This window comes from Spodoptera frugiperda, chromosome 29, assembly GCF_023101765.2.
Source record: "Spodoptera frugiperda isolate SF20-4 chromosome 29, AGI-APGP_CSIRO_Sfru_2.0, whole genome shotgun sequence".
Taxonomy (NCBI): Eukaryota; Metazoa; Arthropoda; class Insecta; order Lepidoptera; family Noctuidae; genus Spodoptera; species Spodoptera frugiperda.
The window spans coordinates 12615399-12643018 of record NC_064240.1 but is presented as its reverse complement, the minus strand read 5'-3'; the positions used below and the strand labels follow the sequence as shown (position 1 = coordinate 12643018).

Genomic DNA, 27620 nt, shown 5'->3' with positions numbered 1-27620 from the left:
CCATTATAACCGATGTCCATGTGGTTCACAATCAATATTTACATTATAACAATGAAAAGTTCTAGTGTTATCTAGTTCATTAGATATTTGTTTTATATGTGATTTTAGTAATTAGTCCACAGGCAGGCATCGTACGCATCAGCAGCGTATTTAAGTTTGTCTTGTATAGAAACTCATACAACTGCGTCTGATTACCTTACGGACCGCTCATCGGCAATGCCTACATACGATTCCATTAGTCGTCGTTGTCCCTAAAATTCTAACTGATATTAAGGCAACTCATTATACCCAATAATATGAAAAGTGACATTTCGTTTTATAGTTCGACAAGGTACTAATCACTAACTACGTTGTACAAATACAAATATGTACAATAACAACTTCAAATTATTACTTAGCCAAGTAAAACAAAAGAATCTAACACAACAAAATAATTGCCTAACTCGATTTTAAAATGTCAATCAATAATGTCCTATATATTTACAATTACGAAGTCGAAATTAGCAATTTTCAACTCTTTGTCTCTAAGATCAAAGTTTACATTAGGTGCACAAATAATGTTGCCGTTCTACAAATCAGCATTCATAATAAATAAAATAGTTATATACAAAAGTGAGTGTATCAAGGCTGACTGGTGTTCATGCTACTATCTTGTGCTCGAATTTTTACTATCAGAGTAATATACGCCTTGTTTTAGTACGTATAAGGTTGAAAGTACAGTTAGTGGGTTGCCCTATAGGTTTTTGTTTGGTACGATAGTTCGTTGCCATTTACGGAGGTAGCTTTCCTTGCCGGTCTTTGTATTTGATTTATTACTACAAAACTTTGCTTCAAATATTTTTTTCCGAGTTAAAATTATGGATCTAGATTGAGTGGCTATACCAAGTTTTTTATTAGAATAATTGCTGTTTTCTGGGTTCGGCTTAGATTGGCTCTGACCATTTGGAAGTATGACCTAATTAGCTTAGTTTCGGACACTGATTTACGAGTGTTGAGTTTGAAAGGTTGCTACCGAAGTTTTTATTTTAAGGCGTGAATGGAACAAAATTTAATCGTATAGAAAGAATATCTTTCGATATGTTCGTTGACTTGATGGTATTATTGGTTTCAAGCATCACTATTGATCGAAATGTACTTTGATTATTATTTTGTAGTAGGTAACAAGAAGATCGAGATGGGGCTACCGGGCAGCGCTCTTAGACACATTTGTAGATCTGATTGGTTGGTTTATTCGAGCCGGCCAATCCGAGAGCCGAAACTCGCTGATTAGTTTGCCATGTAGTGGAGGTCCACAGTCCAGCAGTGGTCTGTCACGAACTATTGATAATAACAGGAAGATCTGGACCATACCATATGTTAGGATAATTAGATACTAGTATTCTTAAAACCTATACACAGAAAGTCTAGATTGAGAAAAGACTAATTCTACTGAACAAACACTTGGTAAAACGAAGTTGTTTAGTAGAATTCTCTTGTCTAGTAGTCTAGTAGCAACAATGAATTCGTAGAGGGCTGTACAAACAATTGGATTAAGAAGAGACTGCTACAGAAGGTATGCCACCCGAGTGACGTTGCTAACTAAGTAAACTCGACTAAAGTACTGGAAAACAGATGTAACACATATTACATAGTTCGTTTTATTGAAATTGTTTGTTTGGTACAAGAGTGTATTAGGATTTTGTTGATTTGGTTGAAAGTCGATTGTTGTTGCACTGTCATGTGTATTGCTGTATGGATTTTGATAAAAAAATCCATAAAAATTGACTATGAACTATCATGTGTGAAAATATTTATCCGTAAATGTAAGGGAAGTTACGAGTAAATTAGCCTGACAACAGATGTATGTAAAAGATTTTGAAACAAAAAAGCCATCGATTAATGTAGGTACTACGGAACATAAAACATTTATATATTTTCGTCACAAAATCCTATATATATTTACAGCCACGATAGAAGCGAGAGAAAACACACATATTTTTCTTTCATTCCATGTCAATATTTATTTTAATCTCCAGTTTTCAATTACCCTCACTACTGTTTACAATAACTAGTTTCTAGAACGGTATTGTGCTATTGTTTAAACGCTTCCTCTCTGGCCATTTCTGCGAACCCATCTAGTTTAAAAATACCCTCTGGTTTTACCTAGGATTGGATAAATGATATGTCATCTTCTTTAACCCGGTTGTTATGTGTCAATAATTATGCCATTAACTTCTGTCTGCCAGTCATCTTACCGTGGCATATTATGCCTGGCATTATCACACTGTCTTCCATTATTATACACTTGTATTGTATGTTGATAAAGCTATGTTTTATATGTAAAATGCATCGTTTGGTTTTCTTAGTAGTGTTGGTCCAAAAGTGGTATAAGGTGTTCCTTTGTGTTAAAAATGGCCTTATCGTTGTCACAAATCTGTGTGGATGGATGATAAGATGATAATAGAAAATTCTGAGGATTTAAACGTTTTGAGGACTATTAATATCGAACAAGTTGATCAAGATTTTTTTATTGTGTTCATTACGAGGGGATAAGTTTTGTATCTTTATCAAGCACAGGGTTTCATTTTGTTGGCCTGCGGATGGCAAGCAAGGATAGCTCGCCTTCCGACCAAGACCAGACTCGTGCGTAAGGCGCGTTGCGTTCCGCGCGTGCCTCAAACCGCCATCAGACCACCAGATGGGGCTTAATAGGCCTGATGCCTGATCCGGAGCTGCGGACAACGTTAAAGGTTACCGGGGCTCCGGCTCAAAGCTGGAGAAGGAACGAGGTAGTTCTTAGCCCGTAAGATTCTGACATTTCCTGTCGCCTCACCCAAGGCGGGAGAAGACATTGGATGACTTCCTTCCCCCTCAAAAAAAATGATTAGAGTAAAAGATTTTGACAAACTATAATATAATTTGCTAAAATTAATTCAGTGGTTCCCATATATTCTAATCTGAAAAGTACTGAAACCCAAGCTACCATCTAGGAATTCATGCGTTACCAAAAGTAATGAACTTTGATTACGTAAATGAATTGTTAAAGTAATTACGTCTGAATTTAAACATGTGTCATATGAATAATGGTGGACTTGTTTAGTATATCGCGTGTGGTCAAATCATTTAATTTTGTACCATATTCAGTTGTAATTGCATTCAAATCAGTTTATTAGGGACGTCTAAATATAGCTTCATTAGTGTATTATAAACTGCATGTTTTTGTATAGGTTTCACTAATTAATTGATGACTATTTTGTTGCTAAGCGTTTTTTGTCGTGTAGGCTATTGTTACTTAGTATTTTTAGAGAAATTTCTACTGTATACTCAACAGTTTAAAGTGCATTTTAGGTAATATAGTGTATGTTTTAATATTATATTGATATTTTTGTTCAATGATTGTTTTAGAGAAATTTAAACTGTATATTCAACAGTTTAAAGTACAATTTAGGTAATATGGTGTATGATCCTGACACATTGGATTTGCAAGATCAACGTTAAGCATTTATGTACATACTATATGTATACATATACTTATCTATAGTATGTAGATGAAGTTCAACAGTAACTACTGATTCATAAATTTTTCCTGAATATTGCTTTATGTAAACACAATGATATTAGAATGTATTTCTATCTTTATCTCTCCAAAAATCAGTAATGAATAGACGACATTGAATTGTTTAACCAAAACATTTCTTGTAAAAATGTTGTTGAACTGAGCGACCCACGCATTTTACATTCGATCATATCGAGTTTATTTAATTAAAAATATTATGTTTTCAGTAATACCGAGTATCGATTGAAAGATAGCGGTTTGATTATAATCGATTCACAGAGATACATTTTAATCGATACCGGAAGAATTGTGTTAATTAAAAGATAAGGGAAGGTTATATGTATTTTTGCATTGTGCAGTGTAATTATGATCAAAATTCATTGTTTAGGATACATAGTCATACTATACATAATATTATATGACATATTTAGTTTATTTTCGAAAGTAAAGTAAAGTGTTTCTATGTTTTCTTGTAACATATTGTTGAGGTTTGATTGTGTGATTTCAGTTTTAACACTATTTTACATAACATGTAAAATAAGTGTCCTGACCCTTACCCTTAGTACGAGTTTGCTTTACGTTTACCGAAATGGAAACGAGAGCGCGTTTGGCACTCTGCTCTCATTGGTTGGTTCATTGAAGCTGGCTATCAGAGCGCCGAACACGCTGTAGTAAATCATAAACCAACTTGTAATAAGCCCTTTGCTGTTACTTCAGTGAGGCTCGTTGCAAATTAAAACTTATTTTACAGAGATTTCACGTCTAAAGTAAAACTATAATTTTAGTCTTTCAAAATTTCAACTACCAGAGATATCAGCTACATAAGAATGATAACACGAACCATATTCACATTTTGACCTTCCATTACACTAACATATAAACTCGTAAATGGTTATTCTCTGTTATCTAGTTCTTGTTAAGATATATTTCCCTTGTGGCGTGTGTAGGACACTAGCATAACGTAACCATACTTCTACTTCTACAAGCAAAACACCCACTCCTTAGTTCCTTACCAATTTTGATATTTGTTAGGAAGACTATAAGAATCTTTTTTCTATGATATGGGGCGGCAAATGAGCATATGGATCACCTGATGGTAAGCGATCGACGCCGCCCTTAGACATTCGCAACACATTGAGGAGTTATAAGGTCGTTGCTGGACTTTTTTGGATGAGTGATTTAAGGATTGCGTATTTGTGGACAAGGAATTGGGGAGGGTGAGCCACACAAGCATTGAGAAGGGGGGTATTTGGGCCTCCGGTAACTTCACTCACACAACGCAAGCGTTGTTTCACGTCTGTTTTCTATGAGGCCGTGGTATTACTCGAGTCGAGCCGGTCCATTCATGCCAAACATGGCTCTCTCACACGCTACGTAATTATTTCATATCAATATTTTTTAAGGACGTTTCAATAAAATATGTACACAAAATTAAAAAAAAAAGATTTTATTTAATACCCCCCAGTAAATCTAATCTCACAATAATGTTATCGTACGCTTTCGATCCATGGCATAACACTTTTGCCCATGACAGTACTTATCGTGTTTTTAAAATGGACGCTGGTGCTGATTAAATACGCAGATGTACTTACGGAGCGTGACGTGTGACGAATGGACACGTGTGTGCTCGAATGTACTTCGATGCTTCCGGTCGTACTTGTGTGGGACATTACTTTGGTTGGTACGGTGGCTGGGCAACTGGCTGCCATGCAACGTGTAGCTGGTTCAATTCGCGCATGGAGTGACTCTTTGTGTGATCCACAAATCGTTGTTTCGGGTCTGGATGTCATGTGCATGTGAACGCATCCACAACACGAGAAAATTCTAGTGTGGGGCAACGTTTAAAAAAATGGTGGAAACATATCGACGTGTCGCTTCGTGGCTCTCTGGCCCAATCGGCTGCCAGCATTTAGCGATACGCTACGACGTAGAAGTGTGACTCTAACCACAATTTTTTGAAACTGATATACTTGTGTAGTGTGTTTTACCTTTATGTGTTGAGATTTTCATTGAAAATAGTGATGATATGTGTGATATGGGTCATTAACCTAGTGTTGGGGTTGTCTGATATGAAAGTTTTATATTGTTAGTATCAATACATATCAGTGTTATATATCTTTATTCAGCAGTGGACGTCCTCGGCTGATGATGAAATACATATCAATCACAGATCTATGTCATCCAGGGCATCAGTTTGCTATATTTTTTTATAACTATTGTATATAGTGTCGTTCGTGACATACGGTCATTTGTTCGACAAAATTATTAACTTTTGTCACATAATTATTCCCTTGAATTATAGAGAAAGTGCTCATCTGATGTAGCTGTTTAGGGTAATTTGATTTATCTAGTGTGACAGTGAAACTGGCTACGTTTTTAGTTACAACTGAGGATATTAGTTGTGATTCTCAAAGACTTCAGGTGTATATTGCCATGCACATGTATCGAACAATTCGTACAGGTGTAACATTTCACATTTGAAGTTATCATAATGTAGATTATGACCGATATGTTGTCTAATAAAGTAATAACTTTAGTCATAAGTTATAATAAAGTGATACTTTTGTTTTTGACGGTGGAAAATCAAAGTCTAATAATTAATTTCTATTAAACCATAAATACTTAGCTACTTTTGAAACGACCACTAATAAAGAAACAATAGTCTGTCAGTCAGTGAAGCTAGGTGCCAATATCATCCAATGGCTTCTCCCGCCTAGGGTGAGGTGAGAAGCAGTGTTAGACTCTTACTGACTGAAAACCACCTGGGTGACACACGTTTATAACGTGCCAAGGATGAACATAAAGCCTTAACATGGAAAGGTTATTTACAAATCCAAGTTTATCCTAATCTATTACACTTTTTGTATTCTAACTGTTCTTGTATGGAAAACTACAATATTTATAGTGATGGTGTTACGTACAGCAATCTCATGGCGTGACCTTTAACGGTTTTTGCGCGTTGATAACGCCATGGAAACTGTATCAAGTTCAGAGTGTGTTCGTTTCATGTGTGTGTGTGTTTTGTTTAATAGGTAGCTAGGAAATGTATTGAAGGAAATTTCCTTTAATGGATTTATTATTTTAATGGATGTTTGCTGTGCTTCTTAGTCATCCTCTGTTGAGATCAGCTTCAGAAAAGTGAATGGTGATCAATAAAGTTTTTATATATTTCTTTGGTCTTAAAATTATTTACAGTACTTTACAATACATTGAGTTAAACTTATTATCTGTTTTAATATTCTTCCGTCGTCGCGTCTCATAACTCACATCACACAAACAGCCTATAGTGTTAGTGCCTATAGTGCTCACTGCCGACCAAAGGCCTCTTCACAGAGAAGGTTTGAGCATTAATCACCACGCATGCTCAATGTGGGTTGCCGATTTCAAACTTATAACTAGAAATTATAAGCCCAGGTTTCCTCTCGATGTTTTTCTTCACCAAGTGTCAGTGGCATCTAAATAATCCTAGAAAGTGGTACATTAAGCGTCTCATGCTTTTGCAGACTTGTTTGTTATAATATTGTACATTTTTCAACCCTTTTTAGTTTCAACTGTAACCTATATATTATTTCTGTGTTCACAAAGCATGAATATGTTCACTGTTTCCCCCTACACACGTGTGATATTCATCACTCATGAGTACAATGGAAAGTTTTATCATTTCTCTCTTTATAATCCCATAAAAGGTGTCATAACTATAGCACATGCAGTGTTAGTGTCAGCCTTGACATCAAACCCGGAACTTTGCGTGTACATTTAACGACTGGTATAGTGAGTATAATAATTTCACTCGCTTATTTGAGTTTTCTCGGTTGACCTGATGGGAATAGTCGTAGTACAGCGGAATCAGTAGGTCATTTGTGAAAATACTTGGAAAACTTTATACATAATAACAATCGAGCTCAGTATTATTATTTTTATTATATAAGCCGGTAAACGAGCAAACAGATCACCTGATGGTAAGTAATCGCCGCCCATGAACACCTGAAACACCACAGGCGTTGTAAGTGCGTTGCCGCCCTTTTCGAGGTTAGGAATTTAAGGGTTTTATATTTTTCTTGACTTGGGCATTTAGAGGTGCTTTCCCACAATAAATATGAATTGACTGTGAACAGGTTTTGATATATAAAATTTTATTATCTTGCATGTTACTTTAAAGAACTGGCACTATTTGCATTAAAAAACGCATTTTATTTACGAAATAAAAATAGTGAGAAAAGAAAGGAAAACAAGAAACAAATATTTACAACCGTTTTAATTTCCTGAGTGACTGCTTTATGTTTTTTTCATGGTGTAATTAAGCTGCCTTTTCCCTATGGAACTCAATTTGATCCTTCTGACCCAATTCTCAACTCTTTGGGGAACTACGAATACCCCTTAATTTAAGTTTTCAACATCGATGCAGCGATCTGGCATTCGAAGACACCATTAGACATCAGCCTCAAGGGAAATTATGGGCGAATCTATTTTTAGACACGCACATCTCAAGTAATTTGTATCGTTTTACATTACATGAATACCTAAATCCTTCTTACGTAAGACTTACGAATGAAATGAGCAAAAAGATTAGCATTTCTGTTCTTTTTTTAGATTTAAAAATGTATACGAGAGTAAATATTTTTTTGTCTCATTAAATAAATATGAAGAAATGATATTAATTTTTTTCATATAATAAGCTACAGAACATTTAAAACATATTTTTTTAAATGAATCATTTACCGAAATTTGTATTATTACAAAAATATCTTTTATATTTTCGCGTCAACGTAGACCTACTGTTAACCCAATACTGTGACCCCACGTCAAATCCACATTACGTAGCTATAATACTCTCATATGGCTTTGTTCACTGTCTGTGAAATAATGGTCCCCTTATTGGACCTTTACATATCTTTACATTTCCCAAGGTGACTGAATAATTTGATGCTCACCAGCCTTGGAAATGACACTCTGATAAGAAAGAAAAGTAATTGGATTCCATCACAATAAGGCCGTTGTCGGTCTTTGGAACTAGTTTATTCAAATAAGGATTTTTCACCAGAGATGTGCTATGCTACGTTGCTGTGGATACGATTGGCTTCCACCAATCATATTCATTGGTACACATGGCTTAGCACTGGTGGAAACGGACTCAGCTAAGCTATGTTTTTATACGGAAAGATGCGTCCTATATATGGCTTTCCTACTATTGATACATCGCATACTCAAGCTGCGCATCTTTCTCGCACAGCTACTTTGCGGCGGCGCATCTTCATAGCACATCTTATTCGCATCGCTACATAGCTTAGTATCAGTGGAAACGGTCATCATTTTGATTGATTGTAATTTGAAATATTTTGATGTTTTTAGTTTCGCTTTTTACAGTGAGAAAAGTGTGTTCAAGCTTGAATTGTTTTAGATATGAACAATAAACTTAACAATGAATAAACAGTTTGTTAAATCTCCATATTCCAAGTGCAACCAGAAATGATAAAAAAGGAGTTATAAAGCATATATCAAAGCGACACTATTATGTCACTTTCTTTCAACACAACACCGTATAAATCAAAATCAATGAGAGTTATTTCGGACACGGTGTGACTCAGTCACAACCGGTTTCTGGTGACATTGGACATCGCCATCAAACAGGTGCCAAAAGGTAGTAAAGCGTTAATTTATGATCTGATATGTAGAATATCTTTACTTGAAGAGTTTGTCTCTTTGTCTTTGGAACTACTGGTTTGAATTCAGCAATTATTTTTGTGTTGGGTAGTCTATTTTCTGAAGAAGGCTTATAGGCTATAAAATATCATGCTATGATCAATAGGAATATTATACTTTTGCATTTATCTATATATTAATACGTGATGCAAAAACTTTGGACCACATTTTACGAAAATTGCGCGGACGTAGGAGCATAAAATTTGGTATACTTATAGTTATATATAGTATATAAAGTACATTAAATCAATAAATAAAACATTACACACACATGCATAGTATCTGATCGTATTTGACAAAATGTCATAATTGACAGACATTGCGATGATATTCTCACGTCTCATATGAAAAGAGTTTTATAAAAGAGTTTGAATTAAATAAAAATTATCCTTCAACGTACGTTAAGTGGTATTGTAAATTAAATCATATATGGTCGAATTTCGGCCACTAGGCGACCACTAGTAGTAATAAATGCGAAAATATGTAATGGATGGCTGTATGAATGTGTGTCTCTGTGTGTGTTTGTTTGCTATAACTGCTGATCGGATCTGAATAAAAATGGCACAGATATAGACTACAGTTTGGAAACTTAGACGAAGTTGCTGATAGAAGCTAGTGTTCAATAAAATCGTAGCGTGAAATTCCTAAAGAGATCGGAGTCGGTCAGAGTGCCGTACTCTTCGAAATGAGATGTTAAACATTAATGTGTGTGGAGTATGTAGTTTGTGAGCCATGGTAGTGTAGTAGAACATTTGTTTATGGCCTTGAGAGTTGATTGACCTTTTATTTATAGATAGTGTTACGATACCTAGTAGGTAGTTGTTATCGGTTTTTAATTACGAGTGAAGTAAATTCGGAGTTTAAGGATTAAGACAGACAAGTTTTATATTTAAAAGTATATTATTTATTTAATCTTTTTCACACAAATAACTGTGAATGACGGACTTAATGCCTTAAGGCATTCTCTGACAGTCAACCATAGGTTATTTTGTTAAGGGGCGAAAGACGTCCAATTACTTCTCCCGCTTCGGGCGAGGCGAGAGGGAGTGTCAGACTCTTTCTGACTAAAAACTAACCCCGTTCCTACTCCTGCTTTTCGAGCCAGAGTCCCGGTAGTCCGCAGCTCTGGAGTCAACCATAGGGTAATGCAGAGAAATGTACTACTATTGCTGTCACTTGCAGTTAAAATAAAATAATAGAAAAGAAGTGAAATGAAATAAGTGGTGGAAATATTTTTAATGCTTTTTCTAGTGCCTATGAATTAATAGTCAGTCAACAACACAGCGTAGAAAATTTGTGTCGAAAAGCAATTAGTACGTACGTAAGTTAGTACGTACTGTCACATATTTTGCACATGTCTGTGCTATTTTAAACAATAATACATTTCTAATGACGTATAAGCATAAGTGTTTTTTATGAAATTCTGTCTCGTTCATCATAGTTTCTCTCTATTCAGCAGTTTTGTTCCTAATGGTAATTAGTTATTGCACACACTAAACAAAATTAGCAATTTGTCAACCTCTTTCGTGTTTTTATTGCACAACTTTGTATTGAAAAGGTAACATTTTGTATTGCTAAACGGTTTTAGGCTTTACAATAAGACTTATGCCTAAAAGTTTTGTATTTAATGGTAGTTTAAAAATCTCCATTTTGGAAGTTCATTACAAAGGTTTAATTAGTATTTCAATACGAATGTTCAAACACCATATGTCATTACTTTTTATCCTTTTCATTCGATTATCCTTGAGAACCAAAATGTAGTTAATTATTTTTTTAAATCATCCATGATACGACGAAATTAACGCATTCCAAAAAAGTAAACTCTTAGGCTTATTGTACCGTAGTAATATAGATTCATCTAAGCTACCATTATTGGTCAAGATTATCCTCATAACGCGCTCACTTCAAATGTTTCGAATTGACAATAGCCCAGCAGCTTACCAAACAAATTATCAATAGAACTAAATACAAAGATAACTTATCAACAATTTATGCAACGAATTGCTAAATCACTACTAGGAGCATATAATGTACTACATTCAAAGGAGAAAGGTTTATAAATAAAAGGGTATATAACGTTAATTTAACTATCTAAGTAAAGGCAGTCGGTACCTTTCGTAACGACTAAGCACGCCCTGTGATAGTTCCTTATATACGGTATTTAATAAATGTATCCAGCGGCCACGTTTTGCTTAAGGACTTGTATATAATTGTGGGCTGTGTTTAATTAGTTTTGATATATATTTTTAGTGGTGTCGGTTTTATAATTGTTAGATATATAGGTTCGGAAGAACAGTTTTTATCAATATACTCCCCATTTATGAAACTATTATTTCGTTTAGATTCTTGTTGTGACAGTCAGCTAGCTTAAACTATTTAATAAGTGACCTAGTCAGTTTATTAAGCAATTTTTTTTAAAGGGGGCAAATCATTCGATGAGCCTTTCGAGAGGGAGTGCAGACTCTTACTGACTAAAAACCATCCTATTCCTACTCCTATTTTTCAAGCCGGAGCCCCGGTAAAACTGGTAGGTAGTCCGAAGCTCCCTAATCAGGCATGAACCCTACTGGGCCCCTTTTGTGGTGGTCTGATGACTATTTGAGTCTCCTATGGAACGCGACGCGTACGCACAGACTAAACGAAATTACAGTGCAATTCTGGTAACTGTTTTATTTATGAAAACGTTTCATATAAAAAATCACATCAAAATTCTGAACATATAGCTTTAATTATAATGTACCTGTACAGATAAATTCATGTCACTGCCCTACCTGACTGGTCCACCAACCGTGTTATCTGGGCTAGTCTCGTGAGATATCGGAACGGATCGGATACCAATCGGAACATATGTTTCGCAACTTTCGGCTTTGGGTTACAACTTCTCAATTAAATGGTTTTAACTTAAAACATATTGCTTTCGACGCCTGCGTCGATTCGTTGATTGGTCTCGTATTAAGTGATTGCTTATTTACTCATATTTTGTTGGGTTTATGAGTTTGTGGGTATGGATGTTTGTTACTTTTTCACGTCAAAACGGCTGAAGGGATCGGGATGGAATTTGGAACAGGGGTAGATTATGATTTGGAATAACATTTTAGGGAACAGAGAGTAAAGTTCCCTAAGAAAAGGAGGATCCTCCGACCAGGCGAGGTGTTGCGCTTGGCGGGCATTCTGCCCAACTGTTGTTCGTTGGGATTTTCTATCCGTGTTAATTCGCATGTAAACTTCGTATGTGCGATGCAGGATATTTGTGACGTCATCCATTGATTTTGCTCGTCGATAGTCTATGTGCGACTTCTGTCATCTGTCACTTGTCACTTGTCAATGTGTCGCCACATCACTCCCCCCCAAGACCGGAGGTCGATCCTGTTGAGACGGCTGTCGATGCTTGAGATGAGCGGTGCCAGAGCCAGTGTAGAATTTCCCAAGTTCCGGGTGCTCGGTGCAGGGTGATACGTACTCCAGTGAGTCGGAGTAGTGCAGCTCGCAGTGTCCCACAGTGAGTCGGGGAATAGATGCTGCGAGGGTAGGTGCGTAGTGGCTGGCGTCTGCGTTGACGGGAGGAAGGCGTCCTCAGACCGTGTGCAGAGAGTGCTGTGCCTAGACGCTGATGAGGCCGTAGGGAAGAACCAGGCTGCATATCTTCGATGTAGCGTGTGGTGGTCCCTGATGAGGCCGAGGATGCTGGTTGGCTGCGACTTGATTACCGCTCAGCGGAGAAGTGTTGGGTGAGGGAGATACGATGAGGATGACGGTGCTGATCTGCTCCGTGAAGGTTGGTTTCAATCACGTCGGGGGTCACCACTTTAGGGAAAAGCGAGTATAAATCCCTAAGAAAAGGAGAATCCTCCGACCAGGCGAGGTGATCGTACCTGGCATACTTTCTGCCCAACAGTTGTTCGTTGGGATTTTCTATCCGTGTTAATTCGCATGTAAACTTCGTATGTGCGATGCAGGATATTTGTGACGTCATCCATTGATTTTGCTCGTCGATAGTCTATGTGCGACTTCTGTCATCTGTCACTTGTCACTTGTCAATGTGTCGCCACAACATATAGGCTACTTTTTATCCTACGGGAACGCGGGAAAAGCTAATGTATGATACTTATATTTTTTTATAATATGATTGAGATGTTAGTTAGCTAATGGACGCCTGCAGTACCCGAGGTCTATAAAAGCCAAATTTTCTTAAAGAAGTTACTTAACATTATAGTCATTACTATTAGACATGTTGCATCCATTTTAGAGCAAGTTCTTGTGTTTTTCCTCCTATTCCAGTGTAATTATTCACTACAATATTCCTAACGTTTTATTAAAAAACTTACCTTCAACCTTCCGACTAAGATCATAAGCTTCAATCTCCAAGTTTTCCATAATCTTATCTCGCTATAAACTTCATTACTGGGTGCAACGTTAACTATTTAATTATTTACGCATACAGTTAAAGTTCCTATCATTAAAAGTTTAAAGTTATAGGTTGCATTAGTGTATGTATGTTTATGTAGGTACATACCTATATTTGCAATTTGAATAGTTTCAAGATTGTAAAGAAGTTCTTTTTTATGGTATAAGCCAGTAAACGAGCAGATGAATCACCTGTTGGTAAGTTTTATGGGTTAGGAATTTAAGGTTGTTGAAGAACCAGGGATTGGGAAAATGGCAAAGGGGGGTAATTGGACCTTCAGTAACCACACTCATACACTGAAACATAACGTAAGCGTTGTTTCACGTCGGTTTTCTGTAAGGCCGTGGTACACACTATTATCAATTCCCCTCGCGTTTTTCTGTCAACCCTAACAGTAACAACATAAAGTTCTTAATTCATTATCTAGATATAAAACTAAATGAAGTCACTGAATGCTCTGCATCTGAACTAAATGCTCTCGTCTGCCAGTTAATAAGTTTCTAAGAACTGGTTGTATATTTCCTCGAATTGCCCCAACGGTTACACTTAAGGCTGATAACCGACTCGCGAAACAGGCTGCCGTTGTGACGTAACACACGCATCGAATGGGAGCCTGGTTGCTACAGATGCACTATAAATGGAAGCTAAACAAACATAAATATTTACTTAAGTTAATGTTTTAAATTAAAGAGGTGTTAAATTATTTTGAATGGGTTTTGGTTTTTGACAGTGTAAATGTTTTCAAATCTGTGATTCTAGAATACGTTGAATTATGAAAAGAATTCAGAAAATACTTGGATTTTTACTTTTCAAGATAAAAAAATATAGGTTTTTTGTCCGAAAACTATGATTTAGTCAAAAAAACATATATTTTATTGTATAACATATACTTGTATTTTTATAATAACTATAGAGAAAAATACAAAATTAACTAAAAGTAACGATTGACTCACGTAAATATATTGAGAAAAACTCTACTAGTTTCAAGTCACAGTGGGACTCTTCTTCATGAGCAGCGTGCGTAGACGCGGTGACGTCGTGCAGCCTGCTGTAATATCTTCTATCGTTTAGTATTACTCCATGGTATTAGACATCGAATTGACTAATATATTTTGTCTAGCTTTCGTATTCCGTCTAGCAAGTTTGTCTCCCTTAATTCAAACTGGTATGCGGAATGTAGACTGAATGAAAGGCATGCACTCAGTCCTATGCAAATCAGCGAACCTAATGCTTTTTAAATTATTTAATCCGTGACGAATAGACATTTATATTTCTATGAGTATTTTAATTGCATTCGATTCTGTTAAGCTGTTTAGGAGATTGGACTGTTTGTGTGTATGTGTGTTACTCAATCACATCAAAATTGCTAAAGTGATCGGAATGAATTTTGGCAGAGGGGCAGATTATAGTCTAGAATCTAGAATAACAGATAGGAAACTTTTTATCCCACGGTACCGCAGTCGAAGCCGCTAGAAGAAGCTAGTATTACAATGAAAGTAAGGTTTTTGTTAATTTTATTTCTTGTCATTTGAAATCTTTCTTTTCATTTGGGAGTTGTCTCTGTTTAAGTTCACATTGTAATGAGATGGCAGACAATTATTTGAAGAGCAACAGTTGCTGAGATCCCCTGTTGAAAGCTATGCATTAGTTACGTAGATAATTATGAAAGATTAACCACATAGTTCCCATAGCTATAGGCTGATGATGATGATGATGATGATGATGAGTTCCCGATCTCGCGGGATCTCTTCAAAAATGAGATGTGGAAGATATTCCAGGGAACTCTTCAAAAATCAACATAATGAGCTCTGCGTTTGATTTTAATAGATGTATACTCACTTAGGGCATTGAAAAAATAGTTTAAAAACGGACTTTAACTAAAGAAATATTATAATCTTTCCGAACTTTAGATGAAAACTAACTTAAAACTAAAGAAAGCTACGAATTACGAATTTATAACAATTAAAAAAGAAATTATATTAGAACCTATCCTTTATGCTATAATAACCAAGCTTAAACTAAATAATTTAAAAGAAACGACTTAAATCTAATCTAATTAATTTATAAATTAGACTTACAATTTTATTAAAAAAACTAACTACAGTAACTACTAATAATCGATATCAAACTAAACCTACGTTAAAAAGTTTAACCAGAAAACCAGGAAAACCCAACAAATAAACTTATTAATTGACAAATACAACGAAACCAATTTAGAATATACGAAACAGCAGGACCACTACAGACAAATAATCATACGACTGATAATACACATTTTCTACAATAGTACCGAAGCGCTCGGCCGATACCCAACCAAATAATTGTAACAAAACCATAGCGCAATCTATTTCGATCCCAACGCCATCTATCGAGGATAAAGACAACTTGGATTATTTATTTATACTCCGTTCGGGCATTTTCTTTGTACTAAAAGTTTAATTATATTGATATAATTTTTTTCATACCTTTTTACTATTTGTTAACTTTTTTCGATGAATTAAAACAATAACATGAACCGAAGTCGTGTAACGATCGACATAGAATTATCTATACTCCGTTAGAGCGTTTTCTTTGTACTAAAAGTTGTATTATGTTATATTTTTCATTGCTTTTTACTATTTTGTAAAAACAAATTTCCAATGAATTAAAACAATAACATGAACTGAACAATTGTAATTACACCATTGCGCGATCAACGCCATCTATCTACGGAGTATAGGAACAGCCCGACATTGTTCAATTCCGTACTATAAGTACGAAATTGAACAATAGATGGCGCTGTATGTCCGGAATAAATTTATTTTTTATTTTATTTTTATTTTATTTTTATTTTATTTTTATTTTATTTTTATTTTATTTTTATTTTATTTTTATTTTATTTTTATTTTATTTTTATTTTATTTTTATTTTATTTTTATTTTATTTTTATTTTATTTTTATTTTATTTTTATTTTATTTTTATTTTATTTTTATTTTATTTTTATTTTTTTTTTATTTTATTTTTATTTTATTTTTATTTTATTTTTATTTTATTTTTATTTTATTTTTATTTTATTTTTATTTTATTTTTATTTTATTTTTATTTTATTTTTATTTTATTTTTATTTTATTTTTATTTTATTTTTATTTTATTTTTATTTTATTTTTATTTTATTTTTATTTTATTTTTATTTTATTTTATTTTTATTTTATTTTTATTTTATTTTTATTTTATTTTTATTTTTTTTTATTTTTATTTTATTTTATTTTTATTTTTATTTTTATTTTTATTTTTATTTTTATTTTTTTTTTTATTTTTTTTTTTATTTTTATTTTTATTTTTATTTTTATTTTTATTTTATTTTTTATTTTTTTTATTTTATTTTTATTTTATTTTTATTTTATTTTTATTTTATTTTTATTTTATTTTTATTTTATTTTATTTTATTTTATTTTTATTTTATTTTTATTTTTATTTTATTTTTATTTTTATTTTATTTTTTGATTTTTGAAATAAAAATATATCTATGTCCTTTCTAAGGTTCTAAACTATATCTGTACCAAATCCGTCAAATAGTTGCGGAGATTAATGGTATAAGCATAGAATGTTCGACGTGATTCTTTAATTTGACATAACTTTTTTATTTATGAACCGATTGACATGAAACAAACACTAAATGTAAATTTAAGCATCCCACAATATATTCGTGAAAACCGCATCCAACTCGGATCAGCCGTTTCTGAGATTAGCGCGCACAGACGAACAGACAAACAGACAAACAGACAAACAGACAAACAGACAAAAAAAAAGTTAATTACATTTTTGGGTTCGACATCGACATAACAATAACCCCTGCTATTTTTTTTATTTTTATTTTCAATGTACAGACAGCACTTTTCTACGATTTTATTATATGTATAGATAAAGTTCAATTTTTTGAAAATGTTAATGTAAAGTTTTAATTTTAATACAATGAAGATAAGTGTATCACAAGCCATCAGGTGTCATTTCTGATGCTATAATTCGATGCCAATTTAACATTTCAGGATATTAAAACACATTACCCAAATATAAATAATGCAATTGAAGGCGTAGAAGTGAGCGTATGATCTCTAAGCTATTAAACAAAATATTTATTTGACAAAAAAGTTTCAATTTCAGTCAGGATCTCTTCTAATTTATTAGACTCCTAGAATTTTTATACCTTTACTCTGTGGTTATGTTCATACCGTACATATTATTATGATAAAAGTCTACTATAAACTGCTATAGTGGGGAATGCCGGATGAATGGCTAGCAGAGTTGGGTCGGCGCCAGGCGGGCTCACAAATATAACCTTGGCTTTGAATGCAATTCATTATAGCGCTAATTGTTCGATTGTGAAACTGTGTGACGAGTGACTTGCGTGGAATTTTGGTGAGATTATTTTGTATGCTCTTAATGTGTTGTCAAGTGTGTGTATTGTTTTACTTTGAAGCTAATTTGTAAGTTGTTGTGTACAGTTTGTGAATAGTTGATGTTTGTGTTTTAATTTTAGACTTATAAGGAAGTTTAAATGGCTTTTTGAGGATGATATGAAGAATAGAAGGTCTTCTAAAATATAAACAGAAGTTTTACATAAATAAAATAAGTCTAAGCCCTGAAAGGCTAAAGAAAAACTAGTAGTATATTATAGCGTTTGGCCACCAACCCGCTTACTGCCGGGACGGCGAAACGAAATAACGACAGATACAGTGTGCAGTAGCATACAATATACTTTTTATGACAATTATCTTGAAAAGGACAACAAGGTAAAAACTACCTTAAATAGGTATAAATAAGCTTTTAATTGAATCACAAAACATGGAAATGTTCAACTAGACATTAAAAGTGCGGAAGCAGAAAATCTACAAAAAACAATTGCTACTGAATGCAACAGGTGGCATTATGCCAAAACTCAATGCGTTTTACGTTATCCTAAGTTCGAAAACTACTCCTAATCCGATACAACAAAGTCTATTTTCCATTGATGGGGATACAGTAACATGTTACTTTATGTAATGAGAGTTAGGAGTGGGTCTGTCGCAGAAATGACAACGAACTCAGTTTGGCCGGTGGCCAAGTAGCAAAAGATAAAAGCGTATTTTTAGGTTTATCAGGCGTTACAAATCGTTTGTGGGATTTAGCGAATTAGACGTAATAATAATGCTTTTGTAATGTTGTTTTGTAATTATGAATGTGGGACAATGTTTATGTACCGATGACACATGTGCTATGTCGAACATGGGTTTTAAATATCGTGGCTGCTGTTTCGTTACAAATATGATAAGATTATTAGGATTTGGGATCATACATTTGTGTTTACTACTGTTATGAATCTCGGTCAGGTTAATAAAGGAACACTAAATAAAAAGTTATATATTTAGTTTTGTTTCCATTGATCAATTTCTTCATGAATGCTTATTGATTGAGAGTATTCTTAATCAGCTGAAGATAACTTCGTGTTAACTGCTTGGTCGAGTGGTTGCAATTGCGTCTGCCAAGCAAGGGATCATCGAGTTCGATTTCCAAGGTCGATACATAGTTATTACTGGGCGTTCTATAAATTTTTCGAAAATTTCTCATGTGGCAATAGGCTTACCCCTTATTACATGGTACTTACTTATAAAAACAAATGGTGAAAAGTAGATGTACATTGTACAGTGGCATTACGTGTAGTATTGAAGTTTAATACAATAAGCCTTATATGCTAAGCCTATTAATAGCGACGATAGTTTTTTCTATAAATATATTAAAGAATATTTCAATGACCTATTACTTTATAATTGAACTGAAATTAATTACTTTCAAAGCACGAATAACATAATTGGCGAAAACTTGATGTATAACGTTTTCCTCGAAACGGGCGTGTTTGGTTAATTATAATATTAAATTATTGATTATAATGTAGTTTCGAACAAATAAAATGTTATTAGACGAATAAGATCAAAGCCAGAATTTGATAAATCGCTTTTTTTTCTTCGGCTAATTGTTTTTATAAACTATCGAATTCCTTACAGTAATTTATCAATGAAACAATGAAACCCATGAAACATTTTCTTTTCTCACCTTTAAAACCTGTTTTTTCTGGACTTCCAGAAATAATTCAAGACCAAAATTTGCCAAATCAGTCCGGCCGTTCTCGAGTTTTAGCGAGACTAACGAACAGCAATTGATTTTTATGTACAGAGATAAAGTTGTAGCTTTGACTGGTTTATCTGTCTATATCAAAATGACTACAATAGAACAAACAAACATGGCGGCAACTTTTCATTTTCACGGTCCGAAAGGTTTCGGAACAACTCGTCAACATTCGGTCGAACGAACTTTTTTCAACCAATCAGCGCGCACTTTTCATTACAACTGTTAGACACACACTTGTAAATATTGGAACTTCGGTTCTAGCTTGTATTTTCCAATACGAACCTAGTTTTGTTCCTTTTTTGAAATGTTTGTTTGTGTGTGTTCGATTCGCTCTCTGTTATTCTGTTTGCTATTTTATTGGATTTTGTTTCGCTCTAGTTTTGTATTTGGTGTTATAAGAACTGTTTTTGCATGCATTCATTCTTTTTATAATTAAAAGATAGAAGGTGGTGTAAAGTAGAAAGGTTACTTCGATATTTAAAGTGGGTACTAAGGAAAAACGTGTAAGTCAAAAAAGGTTCACGTGAAATTTATAAATAGCATCGAATACCCGATGTCGTCCTATTTTCCAGAATTCTATGGACACTGTTTTCCCAATCTTTTCTCTACAGTAAATCCGAAAATGTTTCCAAAGCCTTAAGAATAACAAAATGCTTTCCTTCGTGATACAAACAAAACATTTCCCCGATGTTTTCAATACGGCAAGGTGACTCGGCGCCAATAAGAAAGCCATAATGCAACAAGTGGCAACCCTGAACACCTTGTGTTGAAGGACAGAAGTATCACTTTGGGATAGCATTGAATATTTAAATTTTGTTTGGAAGTTTACTGGTAAATATTTTATAGAAGGGTTTTTAGTCTCGATGGGACATACATTTATTTATTTACTATAGTACCTATAGTAAAAATATCATGGTTAAAAGCGATCTTAACACAAAGGCATTTAAGTACAAAATAGTTATTACAAACTAAAGCAAAGATGATTTATTATTTAATGAAAAATAGTGACCTAGTCTATATATCCTTCATTAAACACACACTCATACATTTCAAATAAAAAAAAAAACATTATTAAATATTAATCCTTTCCCAAACAAGGAACTTACCTTCAATACACACAATATGTCGAACAAACAGATGCTCCCATAGCAATATATCTACAGCGCCACGTACACACAGGGTGTAAGCAGTTGTGACCCAGTTATTGTGTCAAGGTTGGCTTCCCGAGCCACGCAACAAGTGCGCCATGCTGACACCCCGGGCACAACTTCCGTGGATCGCATTCATACTTTTATTAGGTTGGAACAATAGGTTTAGAGGAATTGGAACTGCGGTTCAAGATTGTTAAGTGCCGATATATGCATTAATTTAACATTAATATTTTTCCTTTTTTTTCTTTTATGTACCAATAGAATATGGTAAGTAGTATGGTGATAGTTACAAATAATATATTACCTTCATGAGTAAAACTTACAGGAATTCAAATACAAATTCAAATTTCTTTATTGTGGATCATAGTATCATCATCATCATCATAGATCACTACACAATTCACCGCGACCAGAGGGTAACACGCTCTGATAGACGTGATAGTCCATTGAGAGGACTATGTGCCTCTTCTACATAAGAGATTTTGCCATAATCGCGCCGCTTTGGAGCCGGGTTGTGATCGCAGTTTTAAGATTCAGGTTTATCAGAAAGCGCTACTGCATATCTGCATTAAAAACATATTGTTGCAATTCTTATTAATCGTAATTAATTTGTGGTTAGTTTTCAATTGCGGTTTCTGTGAGAAACATGTATTTGTCATACTGCAGTCATACATACATAGGATACCTACAAAAAAGACACAGATGGTTATTATTTTTTACTTATTCATCAAGCCATTAATCATTTTGTTACGTTTAATATACAGATTTTTTCATTTAAAAAAAAAATATATACATAGTAACATTTATTCGTTACGTTAAATACACATGAAGTCCATTTTTCCATGCTTCCATATCTTAAGAAAACGTCGTTTGCTCTCAGGGTAAATTATCCTAAACCCGATGTATGAGTTAATGTAAGAACAATCCGGCTACTTGTTTGCACCTATTCTATAAAAAAATGTTTAGTAAATACCTAACAACAAATTACAAATCTCCCTTAAAAGTAAGATTTTGCACACAAAATCTGTATCCAATATCCTTAATAGTTTATAATATTGCATACATTGAAGTTATTACATAAAATGTTAAGAAAATCGAGGTTGCTACGTTTGAGGTAATTCTGAATTAGCAAACCTTTCTAAATTCCGTCCGATCGCATTATAATCATCCCCACCTCGACTATTGTATAACATAACTCGTTTAAACATATAATGATTTCATTCACCTAACTATAGATTTACTTAAGAGGCGAATGTGTTAGCTTTAAGAAGATAAAAGTTCATAATACGACCTTCAAACCTTTAAGAAAATAGCGTACTCCTTATTAAAAGGCCGGCAACGCACTTGTAACTCCTCTGGTATTGCGGGTGTCCAATATCCATGCGCGGCGCTGATCGTTTACCATCAGGAGACCCGTCCGCTCGTTTGCCACCAATTCCATAAAAAAACGGGATCAAAAATCAAGTTTGTTGATTGGCTGTGCTTATAAATGATTAAATTATATCGAAACGAATAAAAATAAACAAAAAACGATTCAGATAACTTCAACATATAGGTAGCAATTCGTAGGATCTTTAAATCTTTTTGGAGCATATAAAAATCTGAAGTAGTTATTAAGGCACCAAAGTTTTTTGGTAAATAAATAGTATAGCCACGGTAAACCACAAATTCTTACCACTAATTCTTAAATAATGCAGATCTCTTAATGACCACAGCCATCGATGACGACATCAACCTCAATGAGAGTAACCCACTCCGTGGTACTATGAGACCTCGTGACCTCATGATCCACTATCGACTTCTATGCAACTTGACCAGCTGTCAACCACAAACTTCTGTTCCATAAAAGCAGTATAATAATATCTTTCTAATACTTCCGTCTAAATATACATACGTAATCACATGTATATCTTAATAATTTAGATAATAATCTATCTATACGCCAAAAAATATTACAATCTCTTAAGCAGTTTTTGCGTAATCGCGCAACAAACGTACAAACTTTCACACACATTTTCCTTACTAGGATAATAGGTGTGAAGATTAAGTTAACCTTCCCAATCTTCCCAATTCCCGGTTCCCCAACAACCCTTAAATTCCTAACCCCCAAAAGGCCGGCAACGCACTTGTAACGCCTCTGGTGTTTCAAGTGTCTATGGGCGGCGGCGATTGCTTACCATCAGATGACACGTTTCCTAGTATACAAAAAAAAATAATATTTTCCTCATAACCTAAAAACATGTTTAAGTTCGTCATAGCCCATTGATGAGTTCTACAAGTTCGGATCGTTCCAAATCTGGTGGAGTATGTCATTGACCCCGCACGAGGTCACTTGTTGCGGGGCACAGCGAAAGTGACACTGTTTGACTACGGATAGTGATAGTAGTGGTCAGATGAAATTGAAAGTACTACGAGTTTGTTTGCCTTTTTTTCGTTTGGTAGTGAAATTAGTTGTGGATCAGTTCTGGTTTTTGTTTGTTTATGTTTTGTAGTAGGTATATAAATGGGGTTTTGTTGTTTTTGTTAATCTTATAGGTTTATAAAAGTTGTTATGAGTCGATTGAGCGTCTTATTTGAACATATTTCGTTATTAGCTCGAAAAGCAGGAGTAGGAACGGGGTGGTTTTTAGTCAGTAAGAGTCTGGCACTCCCTCTTGCTTTGCCCAAGGCGGGTGAAGTTATTGGATGATTAAAAAAAGTTAAAAAAAGTTATGGAGGACCATGGTTCAGTAAGATCAAGCCCTAAATAAAATTAGCTCTGAGTAAACACGTAAATGATTTCAGGCCTGAATGATCTTCTGGCAGAAATATTGTAATGTTTATGAACAGAAAAGCTTGTATAATATTTATAAAGTAACCACTTCTAGTAAAAAATCCTCTAGCACTAATACCTAATACACTATCGCTCATTGCAGCATTTAACATTTACTTACAACTTCACAAAAATGGGTGGCGCCACGTAACCATATAAAGACTTCTACAATGAAATAAAGATCTCCATGGAAGAATACTCCACGGATTCAAATGTCAATTGTCTATCGCATACGTCAATATACGCTTTGTTTACATAGTCTCACCTTCTTTTATCACACAAATAAGTTATAATGAGAATAATTCAATATCGTTGATTGTTATGTACTACAAATTGCTTTGTGTTACACATATATTATGTGAAATGTGGCAGGCTGTGGAAGATTTTTATGAAGGTTTGTAGTTTTACTTAGCAAGTCTGTGTTTACGGTACTGTGTTAGGTTAGTTTCCTATTGTATTATTGAAGCGAAAACCAGCTGTTCCATGGACTCATTTTTGAACAGATTTTGTTTGGAAAGTGACTTTATCTTATAGGAATTTTGGTTAGAAGAATGAGGCTTGTGTTTTGCCCCAATTGCTTGTTTTTGTTTCAAAATAGTCTCATGTGATAACTGGTACTATTGTACCAATTTGTAAAGAAACTTCTAATATAGATATAATGATATTGTAAAGATGATGGTTGACACCTTCAGGTGACCGAGCCTGTTACTTAAGCCTACCTTGGTCAAAGGTTAAGCATTGCCATTCAACGTGGTAATGCTGCCAGTCTTTTGGGCACCATACCTTACGACTCCGATAAGGATTATTTTTACAACGCTTTAAGTGATTCTTCATTTAAGTTGTAAATATTTTGTCTTAGTTATCATTATTATACAGTTTATATACCTGTATATTTATTAATGATCATACGTTATTCTGAGCTACAATTAACACATCAACTTACATACTTTTAGGAGAGCAGTATCCTTAAGATATGGTTACAGTGAGATAAGAATCCGGACACTCACACTATTGATCACACTGTTCCCAGCTTAACCTATTTCAAAGTTTCCTATGTTTTCCTTATTCCTTTGATCTCCTTCCTCTGCCCTTCGAATCCGATTATCTTTGTCGCTTTTGATAAAATAAACTCAGTAGTTTTCGCTTTATTTGGTCTTGTGCATTTTTAGATTAAGGCTCTCTTGTATATCTCAAAGGGCTTGTTCTTTCTGTGGATTGCTAGCGTTTGTAAGCATCGTCTGGGTGTCTGATACTTGTATTTTAAAATCTATTATTTAATCTAGTATCTATTATATGTCTTATACGGGAATAAGGGTTTGTATGCCTTTATCTTTGTTGCCATTATTTTCATCGATAATCAGGGGATTTCGAGAATCAGCTCCTTAGTTTGCTTGACCTTCGTTTCCTCAGGTTATAGGTATCAGTTCTAGAAAAACTGCTCAATGCACTTCCACAGTTTACAAGCATTAATTCCCAATTCCACAATGGATTGGACGTTTCCGTTTACTTACGAAGAATTTGCAACGAATTGACTTTGAATTGGACCCAATTTGTCATCTTCGGGTCATCTTCGCTTTATAAGTTGGCGTATTGGTTCATTTGGCAAACGTTGGACAAATGTGGGTGTGGTTTGTTATGATACGTCGATATTTGCCTGTGGCCGGTTGCGACTTTTTATGCAGAGCTCCAAGTCTCGTGACATCATTTTAAAACTGGTTATTACTGTTTGTGGATATTATGTCCTATGGTACGAACTTTGGCAGCCGTGTGATTGATTTGTTCAAGCGTGTAATTATGCGGAATTTATTTTTGCGATTGTCAATCTTTAAAATATTTAAAAGTTTCAATGTCATATCTTTGTACTTTTAAAGTATCCTGCAGTGCTTACGCTTGGCTTAAATAGTGTGTAGAATATTATGTTTGTGTGGAATGTGTACTTATTGTTTCGTTTTGTCCACAGGGCGCTACCAGTGATCAAGTCCCCCGTACCAGCATGTAGTAGTCAGTGAACGATAAATACCACAAATTTTCACTCGCGTTTTAAATAAATTAAAGATGGCCGACGTTCTCGAAATCGACCCCGTGGACGATGACCTCGGTTACGATTACGAGACGACAAAGATCCCCGACATCATTGCCCCAGACGAGATGATTGAGTCTGGTTACCAAGAGGGGTCTGAACAAAGTTATGGGGATCGTAGGGATTCGAAGGAAGGTTTTGGGGGTGAAGGAGACTCTGACAGTGGTGTGGATGGGGTGAGCAGTGGCTGTAGTGTCGCCGATGACTGTCCCGTGGTGTCGATCAACGATGTGGTGGCGTATTACGATGACATTCGTCCGAGGCGGCGGCACGTACCGCAGCTCAGCTTCTACAACGTGGACATCGAGCGCCTGGCCATGGATGCTCTCGTTCAGGTCAGTCACTTAGTTATTATACCTTTATTTTTAACGTAACACCCTGGCAAAGACACCAGCAAATAAAGTTATCAACTTATAATTAACAGATTTTCGACTCTATTACAAAGAAAATAAGCGATAATCTTCTTTGAAGCAATAACACCGTTTTGGGTAGCTTCACGTGCTGCCATCGCGTACTCGACAAGAGTAAATACAACCATATTGTTTAAGTACACGGAAATGTTAGCGGACAACAGAAGTAATGTTCCGTAAGGATATACTAGACATTAGTTTTTGCACGATTTATTTAGAGTAATAAACACGACATGTTTATTGTTGTATTGTCTTTCTAAGAACTTATAGGATTATAGGAAACAGGTCACGAGATTATACTTATACAATATCTGTGTTAAAAAACAATATGCTTTATACGGCATGTTTTCGCGGATTTTTCACATGTCATGTGCTTTTAATAATGGTCGATGAGTTTACTTATAAAGTAAATCAAGTATTTACTTATTTATTGAGACCATTTAGTATTTGTTTTTTTTTATAAACGAATATGTTATAATAATGTACTGGTCATTGATATTTTATTCACGTATTTACTTAAAATTTAACTAAAATATAATAAGAAGTATACTCTGTTCATGTATTCTTCTTCTCAATAAAATATTGGATGATCATTCGTCGTGTACCAGGGACGCATAGATAGTAAGCGATCTTACGTTTCACATTGTAATGCATAGCATTTGTTCTCTCAATTAGAACGGAGTTATTTCCGTACGATCTCTTGACAAAGACGGAATAATGAATACAGAACCAATTGAAACTATTGCTTTAGCAATATTCTGTGAAATTACTTTCGAATTGTTACGGTTTACCTAATTTTTTTTCTACTCTTAGTGGAGTAAGCGCAATATAAGTTTTTGTACATTCTCCTATCAGACGTCATCGTATTACCAACTACCATCGTCCTAAACCTAGTCTATCACACCGGTATTATTATTGGAATAGTTTGTTTGGATGCTTGTCCGTCAATCACGCTGAAACCACTGAATGGATTTTGATGAAATTTGGTATACAGATATGCGGTGATACCCTTTTAGGGTATGAGGTGACTTGAGTTATAGGACTATTTATCTCACGGGAACGCGGGCGAAGCCGCTCTGGCAGAAGCTAGCTAGCTATAAAGATATCTTTTTGTTATAAAGTTGAAAAAATACAAAAAATATTATAAATTACTATCGATTACCACCTCACTTCAAAAACGACGTAGAGAATATCCTTTTCTCTGAATATTAATTTAACACGAACAGTTATTTAAAAAAGGTATCCAAGATAAAAATGTTATGCATAAAATTCACATTTACTGAGATTTTAATTAGCAATGCAAAGCGTGCTTGCATACATATCTATTTTTAATCCTAAGTGGAATAAATGAGTTAGTTATATTAGTTTTTAATTTAAAGTTTTTG

The 27620-nt window shown here is 34.4% G+C and overlaps 1 protein-coding gene across 5 annotated transcripts in view; it reads left to right on the top strand.

Moving 5' to 3' along the window:
- Window positions 1–27620, top strand: part of LOC118268615 (terminal nucleotidyltransferase 5C) — a 257875-nt gene that overhangs the window by 33993 nt on the left and 196262 nt on the right. For 4 of the 5 annotated variants that reach the window (XM_035583165.2, XM_035583166.2, XM_035583163.2 and 1 more), the window contains exon 2: window positions 25706–26160. In XM_035583165.2, the coding sequence (XP_035439058.1) occupies window positions 25801–26160 (360 nt within the window). In that variant the 5' untranslated portion in view covers window positions 25706–25800. Of the gene's footprint in view, window positions 1–24016; window positions 24140–25705; window positions 26161–27620 lie in introns of those variants that run through there. The other variant, XM_050706442.1, reaches the window with a different exon arrangement.